The sequence below is a fragment of the Arvicola amphibius genome, chromosome 9 (genome assembly GCF_903992535.2).
Source record: "Arvicola amphibius chromosome 9, mArvAmp1.2, whole genome shotgun sequence".
Lineage (NCBI taxonomy): Eukaryota > Metazoa > Chordata > Mammalia > Rodentia > Cricetidae > Arvicola > Arvicola amphibius.
In genome coordinates, this window is record NC_052055.2 from 47,783,315 (window position 1) to 47,803,881 (window position 20,567).

Below are 20,567 nucleotides of genomic sequence, written 5' to 3' on the forward strand. Positions count from 1 at the left end.
GGGACAAAAGGTTAGCTTCTAACTGTTGCCTCTATGTGACCCTCTGCTTGTATTCCCTTCATTTTTAACTGTCCCCTATGTGACTCTACTCTCTGCCTTGCATTCTTTCAGGGACAGTGAAAAGTGGTTGTGTCAGCCGCAGGCTTTTGCAAACATCCTAAGTTAACGTCCTATGACCAAACGCTTCAAAACTGCAAATGTAATGAACTTTAAGCCTGACCTCAAGGTTGTAAAAGCTCTTTGACCCACACCTGGTGCTTGGTTTTATTAGAAGAGGAGGCCCCAAACCAGCCACCATGGCTGCAGTTACAGAAGCCCGATCTCTGGCTGTGGTCACAGCTATAGCTGATAAGTTTGTGTGCCCTATGGTGATTGCTTTTTTCTTTTTCTAGAATAAAGTTTCCTTATGGTTTAGTAGATTTTGGTGGTCTGTTCCCCATCATTGCACGACCCCTGGACCCAACACTGAGAATTGTTTTTAAGTATTTTATGAATTATTATCATGAATTGTGTACTCACTCGATATTACCTATATACCTGAGGCTGAGTATCAGTTTCCCAGGTAAACAAAGTCACTAGTAGAAAAAGTTGATGAATCCCTATTAGGAGTAGGCACTCCTAATGTTGGCTTCTCTCTTTCAGTGACTTAGTAGATTTGATTTAAAGCAGAGAAAAACAAGAGAATCTTCAGGAAATCTGCAAAACAGACTCTGATACGGACCTTCAAGGGAAGGCAAATAGTCCTGTCACCTGATAGTTTTTCTTGCTTCAGTTTCTCTGAGTAAATAGTTATAGATGAGAAGTTTGAAGTCCAACTCACACACAGTTTATTGCAGCAAAAGATAGCACACACAGAGAGTACAGTACACAAAGCTATAGCTTAGTGAAGATCAGTGTGTGTGTGTGTGTGTGTGTGTGTGTGTGTGTTGGTGGAGCAGCATTTGCCCCTGGGAGTGTCCAGATGGTCCACAGTTCCCTTTTCAGGCCAAACTCTGACCTATATGCCATTGTAGGAAACTGTAGGCACAAAATAAGGCCTAGAAGGAACGCCTTGCAAGGCAAAAGAAGACCTCAAGGACAGGAATGAGGAACTTAAGAGGTCAAAGAGACTGCTTGCTCAAGTTCTGCTTGCACAGCCAGCTCTTTAAGAGCTTGCTAAATGATGCCTAAATAGCAGTGGGGAAAAAAATTACAGTTTTTCATCCCTAAAGTGAACCGACAGTCCCGTGTCCCTGTCTGCCACTACCCTCCTTTCCCAGACCCTGTGTTGCTCACAGCTGTACTAGCTGGGATAGATTTGGAGATGTTTGTAGTAGGGTGTAGTCCAGGGCTGAGTCCCTCTTCTTGAATTAGACCTGCCAGGATGTCCTCTGTGGGTTGGGTCATTTTGAATGACTGCAGGAGCCTGATTGGGTGAGATAAGGTGGGGAGAGCCTTTGAAGTTTCTGCTTGTGTTGGCCAGTATCCTGGGTTTAGTGAGAGTGAGGGGTAGTGAGCCCATCCATCTTACTAGAGAGGAAAAAAAGCCTCTCCAGCATGACCAAGAACATGGAAATAAGCCATCTCAGTTCCAAAGGTAACTGGAGCCGGGTGCAGTAGCAGATGCCTTTAGTTTCAGCACTTAGGAGGCAGAGGCAGGTGGATTTCTATGAGTTTGAGGCCAGCCTCATTTACATAATGAGCTTCAGGACAACAGCCAGGGTTGCATAATAAGACTTGTCTCCAAAAAAGGTGGTTGGGGAGTGTAGTATTTTAGATAAAAATGGCCCCCATAGGCTCATAGATTTGAATGTTTGGTCACCAAGGAGTGGCACTATTAGGGGGTGTGGCCTTGTTGGAGTAGCTGTGGTCTTGATGGAGGGCACGTCACTGAGGGTGGACTTTGAGGTTTCAAATGCTCAAGCCAGCCCATTATCTCTCTTCCTGCTGCCGATGGATGTAGAACTCTCAGGCTTCTCCAGCACCATGTTTCCCTGCATGCTGCCATGCTTTCTGCTATGATGACAATGGACTAAACCTCCGAACTGTAAGCCAGCCCCAATTAAATGTTTTTCTTTATAAGAGTTGCTGTGGTCATGGTGTCTCTTCACAGCAATAGAAACCCTGACTAAGACAGAGGGTAATTGGGGTTTAGTCTGACCTGATTCAGGATGTCTCTCCATAGCTGTCTGCCTATTTACAGATGAACTGTCTCCTGTCTTCCCTCAGTCTTTTGGAACCATTTGAGAGGAAACTTGAAGTGCATGTGCCTGCGGTGCTGGAAGCTCAGTCTGCACAAGATAAACTTGATGGAAGAGCAGCTTGGGCTGGTAAATTATGTGGTCTAGCATGGCACTATAACGGAGAGCCAGAAGCACAAGTGTTTAAACACCGAGTATTCCCAATGGGAGGAATATGAGCCTGTAGGGTCTCCTTTCCTCAGGAGTGGGGGTGGGGAGGGTGGGTCTGTATCCTTTCCTCTACTCCAGGACCCCATTTTGGTACTCCAGGTTACAGGAGCCCTCACTTCACCAAGCTCCACTTTTAAATCCCTTTTGCTGAGAATGAAGCCATTCCCCTGTTCCTGCCATAGCTTTCAGGACTCCTATTTGGTGCCTGCTCTGTTGAGGTCCCATTTGAGGTGTCTGCCCTGCTTAGGAATGGGAGGCAGAGGGAGGGCAAGAACCTGGAGTCTGCAAATGGGGATGGGGGCAGGAAGTGTGTGGTGAGGCGGTTGGTGGTTGGAGGGAAGATGAACAGCAACACAAGCCAGGATGCTGATCACCGCTGCGAAGATTGCTACCTGGAGATAATATTTCTTTTGTTACTTGAAATATTTTCAAGTAAGAATGTTAAAGTTAGCCAGTGGTGGGGGCTCACGCCTTTAATCCCAGCACTCAGAAGGCAGAAGCAGGTGGAACTCTGTGAGTTTGAAGCCAGTCTGGTCTACAAGAGCTAGTTCCAGGACAGGCTCAAAAAAAAGTTAAAGTAGCCTTAGCCTTAGCCTTAGCCTGGGTATATTGCCCTTAGGTATGACTCCCTCCTCCACTGCATAGTTCCTGGACCTCAGAAGTAAAACTATTGACTTATTGATTATCCTAATCTCTGTGATCTGGAGTTTTACCTTCCTGACTGTAATCTTGTCACAGTGATCACCATCCTGTGATCTCATTTAAATTTCTTAGCAACCCCTTGAAGTTAATAATTTCATAACTCACAAAAGCTGTACATATGGCTATTGTCAAGATAAATGAAATATTATTCTCATTTGAGAAGCCCAATTTGAGAAGTCCTGCTTGGTTTATTATTTTATTTGTTGTTTTGTTTTGTTTTTGTCAGCTTGACATAAAGTCTTCTGAGAAGGGAGAACCTCGACAGAGAAAATCCTTCCATCAGGTTGGCCCATAGGCAAGCCTGTAGGTCATTTTCTTGATGGATGAGGGAGAGCCCAACCCACCGTGGGCGGTGCCTCCACTGGGCAGCGGCGTCTGGAGTATATAAGCAAACTGAGCCTGCGCAAGCCAATAGGCAATTCTCCTCCCTGGCTTCTGCTTTGGTTCCTGCCTCCTTTGACTTCCTTTGGTGATGGACCTTGATGTGGAATGGAAGCTCTTTCCTCCCCAAGTTGCTTTTGGTCATGGTGTTTTTTAATCACAGCAATAGAAGCACTAAGACACCCATTCCCTGTTCTTGGATGTGCCTCATTCTTTTCCTGAGCACCTTCCTATTAACCCCTAAGCTTAAGTGAGTGTTTCAAATGTCTTTTTAATAAACTCTAACCCTGCTTCATACTGGCTTGTCCTGAAAATTCCTTTCTTCAGTAAGACCATGATTCCAGTTTTACCTGAGTCGACATCTCTGAAAACAATTCCTCAGGTTGCTGGGGGAAGTCCCAGAATAGTGTGGAACAGTCTCTAACCTGGTTGCTGCTGTCTGTAAGAGCAGGTTTGGTGATCAGCATAGCTTGGGTAATGCCCGAAGGAAACGTCTTGGTGTCGCATAGCAAAAATACACACATAAGTTCTTTCTCTACCTCTACCGTGTGGAACCAGGACAGCAAAATACGTGCAAGTGTCCCCACTCATATGGGATGATAGGGCCCAGGGAGGCTTACATGAACAACAGACAATGGAAACGTGAACCGCGGGCTGGAGAGATGGCTCAGCGGTTAAGAGCACTGGCTGCTCTTCCAGAGGACCTGGACATGGCAGCTCACAGCTATCTGTAACTCCTCATACAGATATTCTTGCAGGCAAAACACCAATGTATATAAAATAAATAAATTATTAAGAAAGATGGTGTAATAAAAGGGAAATCTTTGAGTGAAAACTTATCTGACTAACTCAGGCTTAAAAAAAAAAAAAACAACCTGAAACACAGGCACTAAATAAAGCATTAGCGGCATGCAACCCCATTACTGTATCAGTTTACGAAGGAGAGTGAGGTTGGCAGCTTCTGAACAGGGACACTACTTTTATTTTGCTCTCTGAAATACACAGCCCTTTCAACTTCATGACATGCCTGCATGACATAAATCCTGTCATGTTTCGTCCGCAGCATACTTTTGACCTTCTGGTTTGGCCCTTATTTACTCCCATTTTGGGGCAATTCTTAGGACAAAGTGTTTTACCATGCAAAGTCCATCCTTAGTTCAAAAAATGTTCCCTGCCGGGCGGTGGTGGCTCACGCCTTTAATCCCAGCACTCGGGAGGCAGAGGCAGACAGATCTCTGTGAGTTCGAGGCCAGCCTGGTCTACAAGAGCTAGTTCCAGGACAGGCTCCAAAGCCACAGAGAAACTCTGTCTCGAAAAACCAAAAAAAAAAAAAAAAAAAAAAAAAAGTTCCCCTGATGACTTCTTTTCTTCTCTTCCTCCTTCTACTACATCACTTTTACCCCTGCTCCCTTCCTTAGCATAGTAAAAATAAAGATCTTGTCATGAGACAGCAACATATCAAAATAAGTTCACAAGCTCGCCAATAGATAGCTGAATCCAAATGGTGTTTATAAACAGAATGAAACAAACTACATCATTTATCCACACGCAGCTAAACCGCAAGTTCTTATTTTTCTATGAATTTTTATACAGACTTTAATGATGCTTGAATTTTTTTTTTTTTTTTCGAGACAGGGTTTCTCTGCAGCTTTTTTTAGAGCCTGTCCTGGAACTAGCTCTTGTAGACCATGATGCTTGAATTTTTAAAGAGCCCTTTTACATTTTATTTTCTCTTTGGTCTCACATGAGTCTAAGAATAACAGAAGAGACTACATTGTATCCATGGCTGGCCAAGATAACAAAATTTTAACCATTCTGAGTAGCAAAACTACCTTAGCATAAGGAAAAAGGTCAGGGAAACACCGCACACACACACACACACACACACACACACACACACACACACACACACACACACACACACCAGCAGCAGCAGCAGCAGCAGCTGATATGGTCCTTAAGAGATGATGTCAGACTAAGGATCTTAGGAGATTCAGTGAGAACACGTTATTTAAGTGAAGTAGAAGCGCACCACCAAGGCACCTTTTCTAATCAGAAAGACCCGTGTTTCCAGTGTGTATTTGGAAAATCTGATTAATTCTGAAGATTTTCTCTCAGTCACAGATTTTCTGCAACTTTATTATTATGTTTTGTGGGATCTGTTATGCTTTGGGTCTATGGGTGCAATAATGTGGTTTGAATATAAACGGTCCCAATAGGCTCAGGCATTAAACCCTTGGCTCCAAGCTGGTGGTGCTATTTCAGTAGGTTCTGTAAACTATTATGAGTTGCTGCCTAGCTGGAGGATGTAAGTCACTGGGGGTGTGGTTGAAGGTTACACCTACTCCCTGGTCCTTACTATGTACTTCCTGTATATGAAGAGGTGAATAACCTCTTCCCTCTGTGTTCTCACCGCTATGAAGTCCTATGCAAAGGCACAAGATCAAGCAACCTCTGAAATTATAAGCCAAAGTGACTTTTTCCTTTTAAAGTTTTGTCCCATTTAGGTAGCTGAAAGTGACCTCGACTTCCTTCTCCTGCAGCCCCAGCCTTCAGAGTGCTAGGGTTCCAAGCCTGTACCACCAAACTTAGCTTGCAGTGTGTGTGTGTGTGTGTGTGTGTGTGTGTGTGTGTGTGCATGCACATGCGCCATAGCACATATGTAAAAGTCAGAGGAAAACCTTGGCTGTTCGCCCTCACCTTTTACCTTGTCTTGAGTCAGGTGTCTCTTGTTCATTGCTGTCTACGTCAGACGAGCTGGGCCTCCAGCTTCCAACAATTCTCTTGTCTCTGCCTCTTATCTCCCATTAGAGCAGAGGTTCTCAACCTGTGGGTCCTGACCCCTTTGGGATTGAATGACCCTTTCACAGGGGTCACATATCAGATTTCCTGCAATCCGATATTTACATTACAATTTATAACAGCAGCAAAACTACAGTTATGTAGTAGCAATGAAAATAATTTTCTGGTTGGGTCATTACAGCCTGAGAAACTGTGTTAAAGGGTCACAGCGTTAGGAAGGTTGAGGATCACTGCATTAGAAGCATGCTGAGATTAAAAACACTTACACACTGCCCCATCTGGCACTTATGTGGATTCCTTGTATCCAATCTCAGGTTGCCAAGCTTGTGCAGCAAGCGCTTTCTTTTCTTGCCACAGCTTACATTAAAAAAAAAAAAAGATTCATTTGGCTGGGTGTGGTGGTGTACACAGCACTAGGGAGGCAGAGGCAAATGAATATCTATGGGTTCGAGACCACCCTAGTCTACAGAGTGAGTTCCAGGACAGCCAGAGGTCCACAGAGAAACCTTGTCTCCCCCCCCCCCCAAAAAAGATTCAATTTTATTTTTAATTATGTATACGTGTATATGTCTGGGGGGTGTTATTTCGTGAGTTCAGGTACTCACAGAGACCAGAGCCATCAGATCCCCCTAGAGCTAGAGGTACCAGCTGCTGTGCACTAACTACCCAGTGTAGGTGCTGGGAACTTAACTATACCCTCTGCATGAGCAGCAAATACACTCAACTGCTGAGCCATCTCTCTATCTCCCTAGCCCGATTTAAGATTTGTTTGTCTTTAGCAGGGCACTGGTGGCACACACATCTTTAATCCCAGAATTTGGGAGGCAGAGACAGGCAGATCTCTGAGTTTGAGGCCAGCCTGGTCTACAGAGTGAGTTCCAGGACAGCCAGGGCTACAGAGAGAAACCCTGTTTTGAAAAACAAAACAAAACGAAAAACAAAAAAGGTTTGTTTTATGTATATGAACCTTTTGCCTACATGTATGTTGCACACCACATGTGTACCTGGTGCATGTGGAAGTCAGAATAGGACATTGGATCTCTAAGAATTGGAATTAGGGATGGTTGTGTGCCACCATATGTTAGAAAGGAACCCAGGCGCTGTACAAGAAATCCTCAACAAGTGCTTGTAACCGCTGAACCATTTCTCCAGTCAGCCCCTTAAGATTTGTTTTTATTGCTTTTTAAATCCACAAACAGGTTCCACTTGTTTCTTTCTCCCATTCGCTGGCCATTAAGTCCATGTTTTCTTTATAGACGTGGCCATAAGAGCCATTCTAAAGCCGGTGTCTGTCCATTCTCTCCTGTCCTGTGTGAGTCAGTTAGAGGGAAGTTTTTCTCTTTTTACTGCTTCATTACAATTTTTAATATGCATTTAATTTTTTCATTATATGATTATTTTAATGGATGCAGGTTATTGTGAGTGTCTCCCTGTTGAACATCTGGATTTTGTTAGTTTCTTTTCTTTAAAGAATGTTATGAAATGAATGCGTCTGTCCCCCAAGATTTCTACATTGAAATCCTATCCTCCAATCTAATAACATGAGGATGAGGTCTTTGGGAGGTGATTAGGTCATGAAAGCTCAGTCTTTACGATTAAGCCCTTATGGTTATGATTAGTACGGATCTAGGACATAGCCTTAAATGGCCTTGAACTCAGAATCCTCCCATCTCAGCCCACTGATTCCTGGCATTGCAGCATGGACCACTGTATCAAAAATACACAGGCTTTTGTTGTTTTGTGGTGGTAGAGATTGAACCTGGAACTGATGTTTATCTGAATGAGACTTCAGAGAACCTCTTTGCCCTGCTCTTCATGTGAGAATACTCAAGAGGGTTCCAGCTACATGGAACAGGCCTTGCCAGGGTGTTGAATCCACTTGTGCTTTAATTTTGAGCTTACAGGCTTCTGTGGCATGCAATAGCTCAAACTGACTACCCAGTGTAAGCACACGTTCTTCTCTGTGTCAGTGCTTAACTCTTCCTGAGCCTTGTTTTGGAAATACAATATCAAGGAAGATAAGCGATTCTCAGTTTACAAAGGCAACTAACCAGCCAGGAAACTGGGCTAAGAATTAAGCTCAGTAGTAAAGTGCTTGCTTAGCTCACAGAGGCGTTGGTTTTGAGTTTTAGTACACACAATACAGGCATATATGCATGAAACAAAACTAACCAACCAAACAACAAAAAAAAGCCTCCTGAATGTTAAAGCCAGGTATAGTGGTCCATGCCTATAATCTCACCACTTGGGAGGCTGAGGCAGGTGGAGCTCTGTAAGCTCAAGGCCAGTCTGGTCTACATATATTTTTTTTAAGTATTACTAAATGTCTATGTCTTGGGAAGATAGCTCAGTCAGTAAAGTACTTGCCTCATAAACATGAAGACCTGAGTTTGATCCCCAGAACTCAAGGAAAAAGGCCAGGTGTGATGGTGTATATGCCTTGTCTCCAGTTTAGGGAGACAGATAGGATCAACTCTGGGGCTCACTAGCCAGCTTAACTGGTGTCCCCCAGGCCAAGGAGAGACCCTATCTCTAAGGAAGTGGATGACATTCCTGAGGAGATACCCAAAGTTATCTTTTGGTCTCCACACAAAAAGTTGCTTTTGTCCTCCACATGCAATGCACACATGTATAATCAGAGCTTTCTTTCCTGCCCACCAGTTCCCAAATAACCACTCAGGGGCTTACTATTACTTATAAATCTTTGCTGATGGTTCAGGCTTATTATTAGTTAGCTCTTACATTTAAATTAACCCATTTTTTATATATGCCTTGCCATGTGGTTTGTGGCTTGTTACCTCATTTTTCTTTACATGTCTTGCTCTGACTGCTGGCATCTCCCAGACTCCATCCTTCTTCTCCTATATCTCTGCTTGGATTTCCTGTATGGCTCTATCCTGCCTTGCCATAGCCAAAACAGCTTTATTTATCAACCAACGAGAGCAACACATATTCACAACATACAGGAAGATCATCTCACAGCACGTTTGCACATACATAAACACATGCATAAATAATAAAAATTAAATAAAATATAGTTAACACAGCTAAAATAATAATAGAGAGGGTTGAAATAGACGTAGAAATCAAAATAAGCCAAATGTATTGGTGCCTGTTTATTATCTCAGCACTTGGGAGGCTGAGGCAGTAGGATTATGAATTTGAGACCACAAAATAGCAAGACTCTATTTTTATAAGTAAATAAATGGAAGTTTTTAAATGTATTTGAAATAGTTTAGTTTTATTGTTTTGGGACAAGGTCTCGCTGTGTAGCCCTGGCTGTCCAGGAACTCATTATGTAGACCAGGTTAGCCTTGAACTCTCAGTGGTCCACCTACCTTTGCCTCCCAAGTGCTGGGATCAAAGGCATGTGTCACCACCACACCTGGCTTTGTAACTGAAATTTTAGTTGAATCTTAAATTTAATGAAATTTGAGACAGCACACAGCTTTATCCACAGACTGTAAACAGTTGAAAAGTGTTGAGAATATTGTCTGAAAAGACTTAGACAGAAAAAAACATAAGAGGTTAAAGGAGCCCTGGAGGCCAGAGATGGGAAATTCAGCATGAGTTTAATGGGAGTGCTGAAAGAAACGAAGGAATGGAGCAGAGGCCATATGTCTCTGTTTGCTTTCTCGATAGAAGAGTTTCACTATGCAGCCCAGGCATACTTGACCTGTTCTTGCTTCAACATCTTAAGTGCCAGAGTGACAAGCCTGTGCCACCATGGTTGGCTCTGAGACAGTAAAGAGATAATGGGAAAAAATTTCTAAGAGGTAATGGTTGTCAGATTTTTCACTGATGAAAAGTGATTCATGTAATTAAGGTCAGCGAGCCTCATGAAGACATGTTAGACATGTTAAATAAATCTACACTATGATGGAAACTTCAAACACCAGAGATGGAGATATTTTATGCTCAGCTGAAGAAGAAAGAGAATTGTCAATGTGTTGCAGTGGAAATGGACGTTGAGTTAAAAAGAAAAGTTCTGATTAAAACAGCGAGGTTGGAAAACCCTGAGGGTGATGGATAAGAGAACCAATGTCAGCGGACTCTCTCAAATCCCCTGCCTTCAAGGTGTGCGAGTCACTGTTGCCCTTTCATGTATCCTTTTTTGGGAGGGGTGAGGGTCTCACTACGCAGACCAGGCTGGCCTTGAACTCCTTATGTTGACAAAACTGACCTCAAACTCACAAAGATCCACCTGCTTTTGTTTCTTGCATGCTATGATTAAAGACATGTGCCACCATGCCTGACTGTGCATTTTTGAAGGATGGACATCGAGTGGTGATTCATAAATCATTATGCCAGGGGCTTTGCATGTGTCACAGTATCTTTGTGCAGGGGAAGAAACTGAGTTCTGATGCATCGAACAATTGGCTGATGTTCAGAAAGTTACTTGGTGACTAAATAAAGCAGGTACCACAGTCTCTCAGATCCTAAGTCTAGAGACTGTGCTCTTGGCGACAAATAGAAATCCCAAGAGTAAATTGGAGGTAAAAGCTACCCCCAATGCTATTTAGGCTTTTGGAATTTGGGTGTGATCATGGAAGAGAGAGGCTTGTGGAGGATGTGGAAATTATAGTCTGAGATGAGTTCAAGGTTGTGCAATTCCAAATGAATCCTGAAAATTTCTGGAGACCTTGCAGAGAAGCCACACACCATTGGCCATTCAGAAATTAAGAAACTAGTTGACCAGGTGTCTCTACTGATCATCTGAGTTCCCTTTGCTCTGTGATTTCCAGCCTTCATACGCTAGTGGCTCATACTCCCTTCAAAGCTAATTCTGAGTGGAGGCTCCCTATCCCTTCTCTAGCTTGTTCATCACTACTTTGATCTCTCAGTTTCAGAGTTGGCTCCTTTTCTGCCCTTTCTCTCTACACAGAACTCCTTAGTAAGCCCACGTTTCAAGCTGGAGGTTGTCCATACTCTGAACAGAGCCAAGAGCATAGGTGACCTAAAAAAACAGTGGTCCAGCCGGGCGGTGGTGGCGCACGCCTTTAATCCCAGCACTCGGGAGGCAGAGGCAGGCGGATCTCTGAGTTCGAGGCCAGCCTGGTCTACAAGAGCTAGTTCCAGGACAGGCTCCAAAGCCACAGAGAAACCCTGTCTCGAAAAACCAAAAAAAAAAAAAAAAAAACAGTGGTCCAGGGCCGGGTGGTGGTGGCGCATGCCTTTAATGCCAGCACTCGGGAGGCAGAGGCAGGTGAATCCCTGTGAGTTCAAGGCCAGCTTGGTCTACAAGAGCTAGTCCAGGACAGCTAGGACTGTTACACAGGGAAACCCTGTCTCGAACGACCCCCCCCCCCCAAAAAAAAAATAACGGTGGTTCAGTTGAAAGAACACAGCTTCAACTTCTTCCAGTACCCATCAATATCTCTGTCCAGGTTCTGCAGACTGTACTACACAGAGAAAGTTCAGTGTTGACCTCTGGATTGTGGGCTCTGAATCCAGACCTTTTTCACATCATTTGAGCCAGTGTCACTGTCCTGGCCCCGTTAGCACTGTCAGGGAAATGACTGCTCTAGCCGGGGTCAGCAAATTTTAGGGAGAATTTTCCTTTGGCCCCATCAGCACCCAGTGGAGAACAGCTCCGACGAGCTCTGATCAGCACCCAAGGGTGGACAGCTCCCTCAGCCACACTTTGGGAGATCTAGCGAGTTGGGAGATCTGGCCGGCTGGCCAACCCCGCTCTGCTTTTCGGATTTCCTGGGACACGGCTGCTCCTAGGGCCTCACCCACCCCCACGAGCCGCCCACCTCCCAGGAGCACGGCACAACGTAGATAACTAGAAGTGCGCAGACCCGGGCCGCCAACGGTCCTGGCTCCTGGGTCTGTCGCACCCATTTCCCCGGCATCTTCCTCGGCTCCTGCAGAAACCTTCGTTCTACGAGCCGGTTCCTGCTCCCACCTATCCCTTCTCGCCTGTTCCTCGCTCTGACCACGCAAGCCACACGCCAGCGTTCCCGGCCAGAACCTCACCACCATCATCATCATCACCACCACCACCCCTACACCCCGCATCCCCCTCGGCTCGACCCCCATCCCCCCGCCCCCTCAGGCCCCGCCCTGCGCCACTCCCTCCCCTCACCCCTGCGGCGCGGCTTGCTGCCGCGGTGTCCTGGCAGGGCGCTGAGGTGTGTCGCCGGCGGGTGTCGCAGGGCGTGTCACGAGGTGAGTGGGGAGACAGAGGCCGCGAGCCTGAGCACCAAGGGCGCGCGGTGCTCCTCACCCCTCCCCCTAGCTGCCGGCCGGCGGTTCCTGGGAAGATGGCGGATCGCGCGGAGATGTTTTCTCTCTCCACCTTCCACTCGCTGTCGCCTCCGGGCTGCAGGTACGCACTCGGCTGGGTCTCATCTTCACGTAGGTCTCCTCAGCCTGCTACCCCACCCCATCGATTGCAGCTACTCAGGCCAGGGGCCTCTTTGGTTTGCAGGCCTCTGACTGATGCTGCCCATCCCCCATCCTGGGCTCCGGGTCCCTCCGTGTTTGCTCCCTGTCGCGCAGACCCAATGGTACCTCCTCACACAGACACACACCTTTCCTGTTGGGATACAGAGCCGCACCCAGTCAGGACAGATGACCTGGCAAGGGTGGGGTCCCAGACTGACCCTTTGAGGGATTTTAGGCAGGATGCCCAGCACCTAGTCCGTTCTTGACAGTGTCCTTTTGGCCTTGTTGGGTCTCCTTCCAAGAGGCTAGGGCCTGGTCCTTAGTCCCCAGGCCTGCGGAGAGTGAAATCAAGCTTGAAGTTCCCGGAGTGGGATGGGGGATGCTGGGGTGGGATGGGGGATGCTGGGGTGGGAGGGGGCTGGACCTTTGGGTGTAGGCCTGCTTGGTAGGGGGGGGATGGGGACACAAGCAGAGCAGCTGGACCCCTCCCTCTCCTTTTGTGGCAGCTTCAGCTCTCCCTCTCCCTGTTGGCTCAAGGTGTCTCCCTTGAGGCTAAGGATGTGTGACCCACAGGGACTGGGAGCTGAGCTGAGGAGGAGTAGGAGGGGTTTGGGGAGTGATGGCTCCTCTGGACTCATTTGCTGTGATGAAGGAAGGGATCCAGGGGAGAGCAGTGCCTGGAGTCAAAATGGCATGCCTTTAGCCTAGGAGTTGGGGGCCCTGGGAGCTGGACATTTCCCACTGAAGTCCTCAGAATCAGCTCTCAGGCCAGGATCCTAGGATTGATGGCTGTCTGACCCTGGCACCCTCTTCAGGCCTCCCCAGGACATAAGTCTGGAAGAATTTGATGATGAAGACCTGTCTGAGATCACCGACGACTGTGGACTGGGCCTAAGCTACGATTCAGACCACTGCGAGAAGGTGGGGAAAGGGTTGGGTGTGCAGGACAGGCCTAGAGAGGAGCTTCAGCTAGGCTCGTCTTCCCTAGCGTCCTGTGGGTTTAAGAGTGTGAGTTCAACTTCCAAGCAGGAAAGCCTCTGCCCTTGCTAATAGCCCTTTGGTATTTGTCCTTCCTAACACATGGTAGGCCCTTCGAGGGCCTTCTCCGTCAGTTCTCCCCGACACAGTGCCACAAGAGGTAGGAGATGTGTGCCTTTGCCTGGTGCCTCTGTACTCAGATCGCTTCCCACAAAGGTTTAAACCCTCCGGTCTCCATCCCAACTCAGCCTCTGTGTCTCCTTTTTCTGTCTGGTCTCCCTAAAATCTTTTCCATCCTGACTCCTGGTTCTGTCTCTACATGTTTCCATTTTCATTTGCTCTGAGAAAATGCCATGTGCCAAGTGCAGGGGGCTTTCAGGTGTTGGGAGCAGAGCCACAGACACACACACATGCACACGCACACGCACACACACACCAGCTTTCAGTTTAGCAGGGGAGAAATACAAGCAAGAGATAGTGATCACCCAATATGCCAGTGGCGGGATTCCAACTGGACACAAAGTGTGATGGGGGGAAGGGATTCTAATCCAGACTGCAGGAATCAGGAAGACTTCTCGGAGGAAATGTTGCGCATAACCCCGAGGTTAGCAGGAAGCAGACAGATGGGGGTAGGTAGGAGGGTGTGTGTGGAAGAGAAGAATCACTGGCAGAAGGACTAGCTGTGCCAGAGACCCTGGGTTTGGTACAAATTTGGTGAATCATCCAAGTGCAGGCTCTCCTTATTGATACATACTTTTGCTACTTATTGATGATGTTCCCGTGGGAGAGTACACCAGTACATAACGTGGAGGTGAGCCTGTTCTGGTAGTCTAGCAGTCTGCTGTGTAAGACAGATCAAATCCACGAGTTGTGGGTTGTTAAAATACAGTGAAAGCAACAGAGCGGCAGTGTCGGATATGATGCGGTTTGGGGATGGATAAAGCTGGAAGGTTACTCAGTTGCTCTGAGGATGTCTCAGAAATTTGGGCCCTTCCTGGAAGTGCAGTGATCAGTATGTATCTTAAGCAGATTTTTTTTTAAAAAAACAAACAAACAAAAAAGAAAAGTTGCTATGTTGATGGGGCGAAGTGGAAAGAACTCTTTAGTTTCCTGCTTCCCCTTCTCATACCTGGGACTCCAGGATACTCTTGTCCTCTGGCCCAGCCCTGTCTTGTCCCTCCTTCCTGCAGGACAGCCTCTCCCTGGGTCGCTCAGAGCAGCCGCACCCTATCTGTTCCTTCCAAGATGATTTCCAGGAGTTTGAGATGATCGATGACAACGAGGAGGAGGAGGATGAAGAGGAGGAGGAAGAGGAGGAAGAGGAGGAAGAAGGAGATGGGGAGGGCAAAGCAGGGGGAGGATGTGGTTCCGAGGCACTTGCTGGTGAGCCCCTTATTCCCTCCCCTTCCCTAGAGGAGCTCCACAAGCACCGACCCACCACTCTCCACCTGACTACACTCGGGGCCCAGGTGAGCTTCCTGATACCCACCACAGGCCCCGCCCTCTCTTGTTTGCTGGAGTGGTCTTCAGTCACACCGCTTTGTCCTCCTACCTAGGACTCCTTGAACAACAACAACAACGGTGGCTTTACGTCCGCACCTCCATCCTCCTGGCAGGAGACAGTGCTGCGTTCGCCAGCCCAGGAGCCCCTTAAAGGTGAGGGGTGGAGGCCAGTAGAAGTGGGAGGGCAAGGGAGGAGTGGCTGGGTGCTGAAAGGAGGCCCCTCTCTTTCAGAGCTCCCAGCCCCTCTCATGCCGGCAGAAGAGGAGCCCCATGAGGTAGGGTCTCTGGTACACCCTGGCTGTGACTGTGAAGGAAACCCACCCCCAGAGCCACCAGTGTCAGGTGGGGCCTCGCCTTCCTCTGATCCTGGGATTGAGGCTGACTTGAGAAGCCATTCCAGTGGAGGCCACGAGGGTCGGCGAAGCAGTCAAGAGCTCTCGTCACCAGGCTCGGACTCTGAGGATGCAGGTGGTGCACGTCTGGGGCGCATGATCTCGTCCATTTCTGAGACGGAGCTGGAGTTGAGCAGTGACGGTGGCAGCAGCAGCGGCCGCTCCTCACATCTCACCAACTCTATCGAGGAGGCTTCATCGCCAGCCTCGGAGCCAGAGCCTGAGCCTGAGCCACTGCATGAACCTCCCCGCCGCCCTGCCTTCCTGCCTGTGGGTCCAGACGACACCAACAGCGAGTATGAGTCCGGCTCTGAGTCCGAGCCTGACCTCAGCGAGGACGCCGACTCTCCCTGGCTGCTCAGCAACCTGGTGAGCCGCATGATCTCTGAGGGATCCTCGCCCATTCGTTGCCCTGGCCAGTGCTTATCTCCCGCACCACGGCTGCCAGAAGAGGCTGTGTCACAAGCCAACCGGGTACCCCAGGACTGCCAAGACCCTGAGGCAGTAGCAGGGCCCCACGTGGAGTTGGTGGACATGGACACCCTCTGCGGGCCACCTCCGTCGGCCCCTGCAGCGCCTCGGCTTGGCCCTGCGCAGCCTGGGCCCTGCCTTTTTCTCAGTAACCCGACACGGGATACCATCACCCCGCTTTGGGCCACACCGGGCCGCACTGCCCGCCCTGGCCGCTCCTGCTCTGCTGCCTGCTCGGAGGAGGAGGACGAGGACGAAGAGGATGAGGAGGATGAGGACGATGCAGAGGACAGCGTGGTCCCTCCTGGTTCCAGGAGTACAGGCTCTACTGAGCCGCTGGATGCCTCGCTGGTGTACGACGCTGTTAAGTACACACTAGTAGTGGATGAGCACACGCAGCTGGAGCTGGTGAGCCTGCGGCGCTGTGCAGGCCTGGGCAACGACGACAGTGAAGAGGACAGCAGCTGCGAAGCCAGTGAGGAAGAGGCCGGAGCTACATTGCTAGGTGGTGACCAGCTGCCGGGGGATGATGCCTCTCCTGACAGCCCCGACCTCACCTTCTCCAAGAAGTTCCTCAACGTCTTTGTCAACAGTACATCTCGATCCTCCAGTGAGTGGGAAAGTGGCGGGAGGTGGGAGGGGGGCAGAGAAGAAGCCACCATCCTGGCCCCAGGCCCTATCTGGTCCCCCAAAGTGCCCAGGAGGCCTTAAGTTCTAGAGGCGGTCAAGGCTGGACACTTCCTTTTGTCCTGGAACAATGAGCAGTGATCCTCCCCAAGGGACAGGGAAGCCAGCCCACAGCCGGGTGCACTTCCTTCCTTTCTTGACTTCGGATACCCAACAGTATGCTGCAGGGAGGGGATTTGGCTCCAGCCCAAAGCCAATCTTTAAACGCTTTTTTTCCTTTCTCCCTGGAGTCAGAGTTCCTAACTCTCCCCATATCTGCCCCTCTTGTGTGTCTCTCAGGCACTGAGTCCTTTGGTCTTTTTTCCTGTCTGGTCAATGGGGAGGAGAGAGAGCAGACACACCGGGCTGTCTTCAGGTACATCAACTCCCTCGCCCATGGGGACCTCCAGCCCCAGCCTACAGATTGCTCAGGACATTGTGGTCTGTGGCGTACCTGAGGCCCGCCTGGTCTTAGTCAGTCTCTCCCTGACCTCAGGTTCATCCCCCGGCATCCAGATGAGCTGGAACTAGATGTGGATGACCCGGTGCTCGTGGAAGCTGAAGAGGATGACTTTTGGTTTCGTGGCTTCAACATGCGTACCGGCGAGCGTGGAGTCTTCCCGGCCTTCTATGCCCACGCAGTGCCCGGTCCTGCTAAGGACCTGCTGGGTAAGGCCCCACCTACAAGAGGAAGCTGCCACCACAGACTTTTCTCCTGTCTCACCCCCTGACTTGGGTCCATGTAACTCCCTCCCCCCTTCCTCTCCCCAGGGAGCAAGCGGAGCCCTTGCTGGGTGGAACGCTTTGACGTGCAGTTCTTGGGCTCTGTGGAAGTACCGTGTCACCAGGGCAATGGCATCCTGTGTGCAGCCATGCAGAAGGTCAGTGTGGAGATGGTGGCAGGCACAGGCTGGGGGCCCACCTGGATGTCACTCCAGTCCACCACGGCACAGCTCCTGTGACTCAGCGGCCTCCAGCCTTGACGGGGAATGTTACAGGGCTGACTCTCGGGGATGTTACAAGGCCGACTCTCGGGCCTGACTCAGAAGCCTGCGCAGAAAGACCTAGGGCAGAGTGAAGCAGCTGTGCCCTTGACCTCTGGGCCTATTGATTGCTAGCACGTGCCTTTAATTCCAGCACTCGGGAGGCAGAGGCAGGTGGATCTCTGTGAGTTCAAGGCCAGCCTGGTCTACAGAGCGAGTTCCAGGACTGGCTCCATAGCTACTGAGAAACCCTGTCTCAAAAAACCAAAAACCCCAAACAAACAAACAAACAAACAAAAAACAACCAACGAAACAAAAATCCAACTCTCATCACCTCCTCTTCCCTGGGAGTTCCTTATTCCCGCATTTATCCACTCAGTGGACAATTATCAGTACCTTCTGACCTGGCCACCCGCCCCCCCCCCACCCCGTCAGACAACCAAGGCTAATGGGCTCTGAGGAGCAGCACAGATCAGCTCTATATCAGATAGCTCCTGCCAGGCTATTGGGATCAAGCATAAAGTGGCTAGAAGTGTGGGCAGAAAAAGTTCTTGGCACCTGAACCAAGCAAGAGAAGCAGCCTGGTTGTGACAGAAGGGAGGCAAGCTAGGTGCAGGGTGCGATTGACTTGTTCTTAGAGCAAAGATGGCCAAGGTCGTCCTTTTGTCTTCCAGAATTGTCTCTGGGGCCCTGAGGTGCCAAGAGTATTCAGATAATCTAAAATGAACAGAGGCATGATGAAGAGAGAGAGAGAGAAAGAGAGCCCGTGATGGGTTCCTCAAGACCCTCCCTTCTCCTCTAACTTCTCCCTCAGATTGCCACAGCCCGGAAGCTAACCGTCCACCTGCGCCCTCCTGCCTCTTGCGACCTTGAGATTTCTCTGCGGGGGGTCAAGCTGAGTCTGAGTGGAGGAGGACCTGAGGTGGGAGTGTGATAGGCTGGGGACCAGAGGGAGGCTTGGAGGTGGCAGCGGTGGGGCCCTTAAAGCCCAGGAAAAAAGGTGGGGCAGGGACGGCAAGGAGGCGTGTAGTGGGCGTGGTCTCGGGCTTGTCTTAGCCAATGTGGGATGATTCTGCTCACCTCTGCTCTAGTTCCAGCGTTGCAGCCACTTCTTCCAGATGAAGAACATCTCATTCTGTGGCTGCCATCCCCGAAACAGCTGGTAAGGACTTCCCTTTTCTTCCTACATTCCTTCAAAGGCCGAGGGTCACCTGGTCTCCGATCCCCGCCCACTCTCAGGGCTCCACGTGCCCTGATATGGTGCCCAATCCATGCCAGTCAGTCTAGACACTGATCCAGCTGCAGTTCTACAGGAGTGAATCAGAATCCATCCTGGTTCCACTGTAAGGAAGATTGGAATGGGTGGATGGTTAATTTGCATGACTATGGCTAGGTGTTGGCTGAGGAGTAAGGAACTGAGCGCGCCAAGTTTGTATAAGGTTAGGGTTACGGGGTATTAAGTATTCAGATCGCAGACTGCCTCCCTTACCTCAGTGCTGCCACAGACTGACTGTGTACCCTTTGGCAAGACACTAATGCTCTCTATGCTTAGTTACTATGGTACACCTACCTCACAGGGCTAACGTGTTTTAATATAAATGTGAATATATATAAATATAACGTGAATTAATATAAATGCTTTATTAGCATCTGCTAGATACAGGGCAGTGCATCGGACTGGTCACAGTTTGGGGGTGGGGTGGGATCTGGAGTCTCAAGCTGCTCACCCGGATCGCAGTTGCTCCGAGTACTAATGGCGTGCCCAGTGCGAGGTCAGTGCCCTGATACCTCCTTTGTCAACGTCTCCCCAGCTATTTTGGCTTCATCACCAAACACCCGCTGCTAAGCCGCTTTGCCTGCCATGTCTTTGTGTCCCAGGAGTCTATGAGACCAGTGGCGCAGAGCGTGGGGTGAGTGGGAAGATGGAGCCGGAGCCCAGGGAGGGAGGATACGGGGCACGGAAGGGCTCAGGTGCATGGGAGAGGCATGGGTACAGGTTGCTAGAAAGGGTGCTGTGGGGACGTGGTTGCTAGCGAAGGCAAGTAGTGCATGGCTGGGAAGAACTAGGAGGAGCTCTGGACTGAGCACGGTCCTCTCCCTCTTTGCAGCCGGGCCTTCCTGGAGTACTACCAGGAGCACCTGGCATTTGCCTGCCCCACAGAAGATATCTACCTGGAGTAGCACCCACCTCCCTCAGCTCCCGTCTACACAGCTCTGGGTATCTCAAGGCCACCATGGCTTGAGCAAGGACTGGATTGGGGACATTTGGAACCTTACATTGTGGGAGTCTCCGGGCTGGGAACTCTCATCCTTTATCCCCAGGTCATGGCTTTCGGGAGCTGTTGGGGAGAGGAGCCTCAGCAGCCATACCTTTCTTCTGAAGCATCTTTTCTCTCGTATCTTCCTTTGTCCCGTTCCTCCAACTACCTTCCCTCTGTCTCCCAACCTCTTTCTGTGCCTGTAGACCTCGCTCTTTGCTCTCTCTTTTGGAGGTAGAACTTGAGGGAGGGGAGTAGGCTCAAGGTAACTGATGAAGTCAGGTCCCCCATGGTTCCCTCCCGCCCGTCTCCTGTGATTTATAAATGAATTTTAATTTTTATAGTGGATCTCAAGGGATCATCCCGTCTTTGATCGCAGGAAGGGGGACCCTAGCCCCAACCACAAGGAGCTCAGGGGAAAGAGGGAGGGGTTTCTAAGAGAACCTTCGGGCAACGAGGTGGTTCTTGATGCTCACCCAAAGCCCCCAATGCTGCTAGGAGAAGGGCACCCTAAAGGGTGCTCCCAACAGGTCATCTGCTTTGCCGCTAACACCCCTGCAGTCCAGCGAGTGAGTATCTGCCCTGCGTACGCCACCTGCTGTGTACGTGGGCCCCGCCCACGGCCTCAATAAACTCTGCTTGGTGTGA

At 49.3% G+C, this 20,567-nt stretch overlaps 1 protein-coding gene across 1 annotated transcript; it reads left to right on the forward strand.

Moving 5' to 3' along the window:
- The first annotated feature begins 12,435 nt into the window (after positions 1-12,435).
- Mapk8ip2 (mitogen-activated protein kinase 8 interacting protein 2) lies at positions 12,436-20,567 on the forward strand. The gene is made up of 12 exons (XM_038342926.1): positions 12,436-12,609; positions 13,484-13,589; positions 14,837-15,115; positions 15,203-15,302; positions 15,381-16,622; positions 16,979-17,054; positions 17,175-17,347; positions 17,450-17,559; positions 18,476-18,583; positions 18,753-18,823; positions 19,473-19,571; positions 19,770-20,567. Exons 1-12 carry the CDS (start codon positions 12,545-12,547, stop codon positions 19,840-19,842), a joined length of 2,502 nt encoding a protein of 833 aa, XP_038198854.1. The 5' UTR covers positions 12,436-12,544; the 3' UTR covers positions 19,843-20,567.

What these genes read in the sequence shown, in the direction of transcription:
- Mapk8ip2 (XM_038342926.1), top strand. Translation starts at nt 12,545, where the DNA reads ATGGCGGATCGCGCGGAGATGTTTTCTCTCTCCACCTTCCACTCGCTG. An exon ending in TGAGTGGAGGAGGACCTGAG is followed by an intron (nt 18,584 to 18,752) that starts GTGGGAGTGTGA and finishes CCTCTGCTCTAG; the next exon opens with TTCCAGCGTTGCAGCCACTT. An exon ending in TGCCATCCCCGAAACAGCTG is followed by an intron (nt 18,824 to 19,472) that starts GTAAGGACTTCC and finishes ACGTCTCCCCAG; the next exon opens with CTATTTTGGCTTCATCACCA.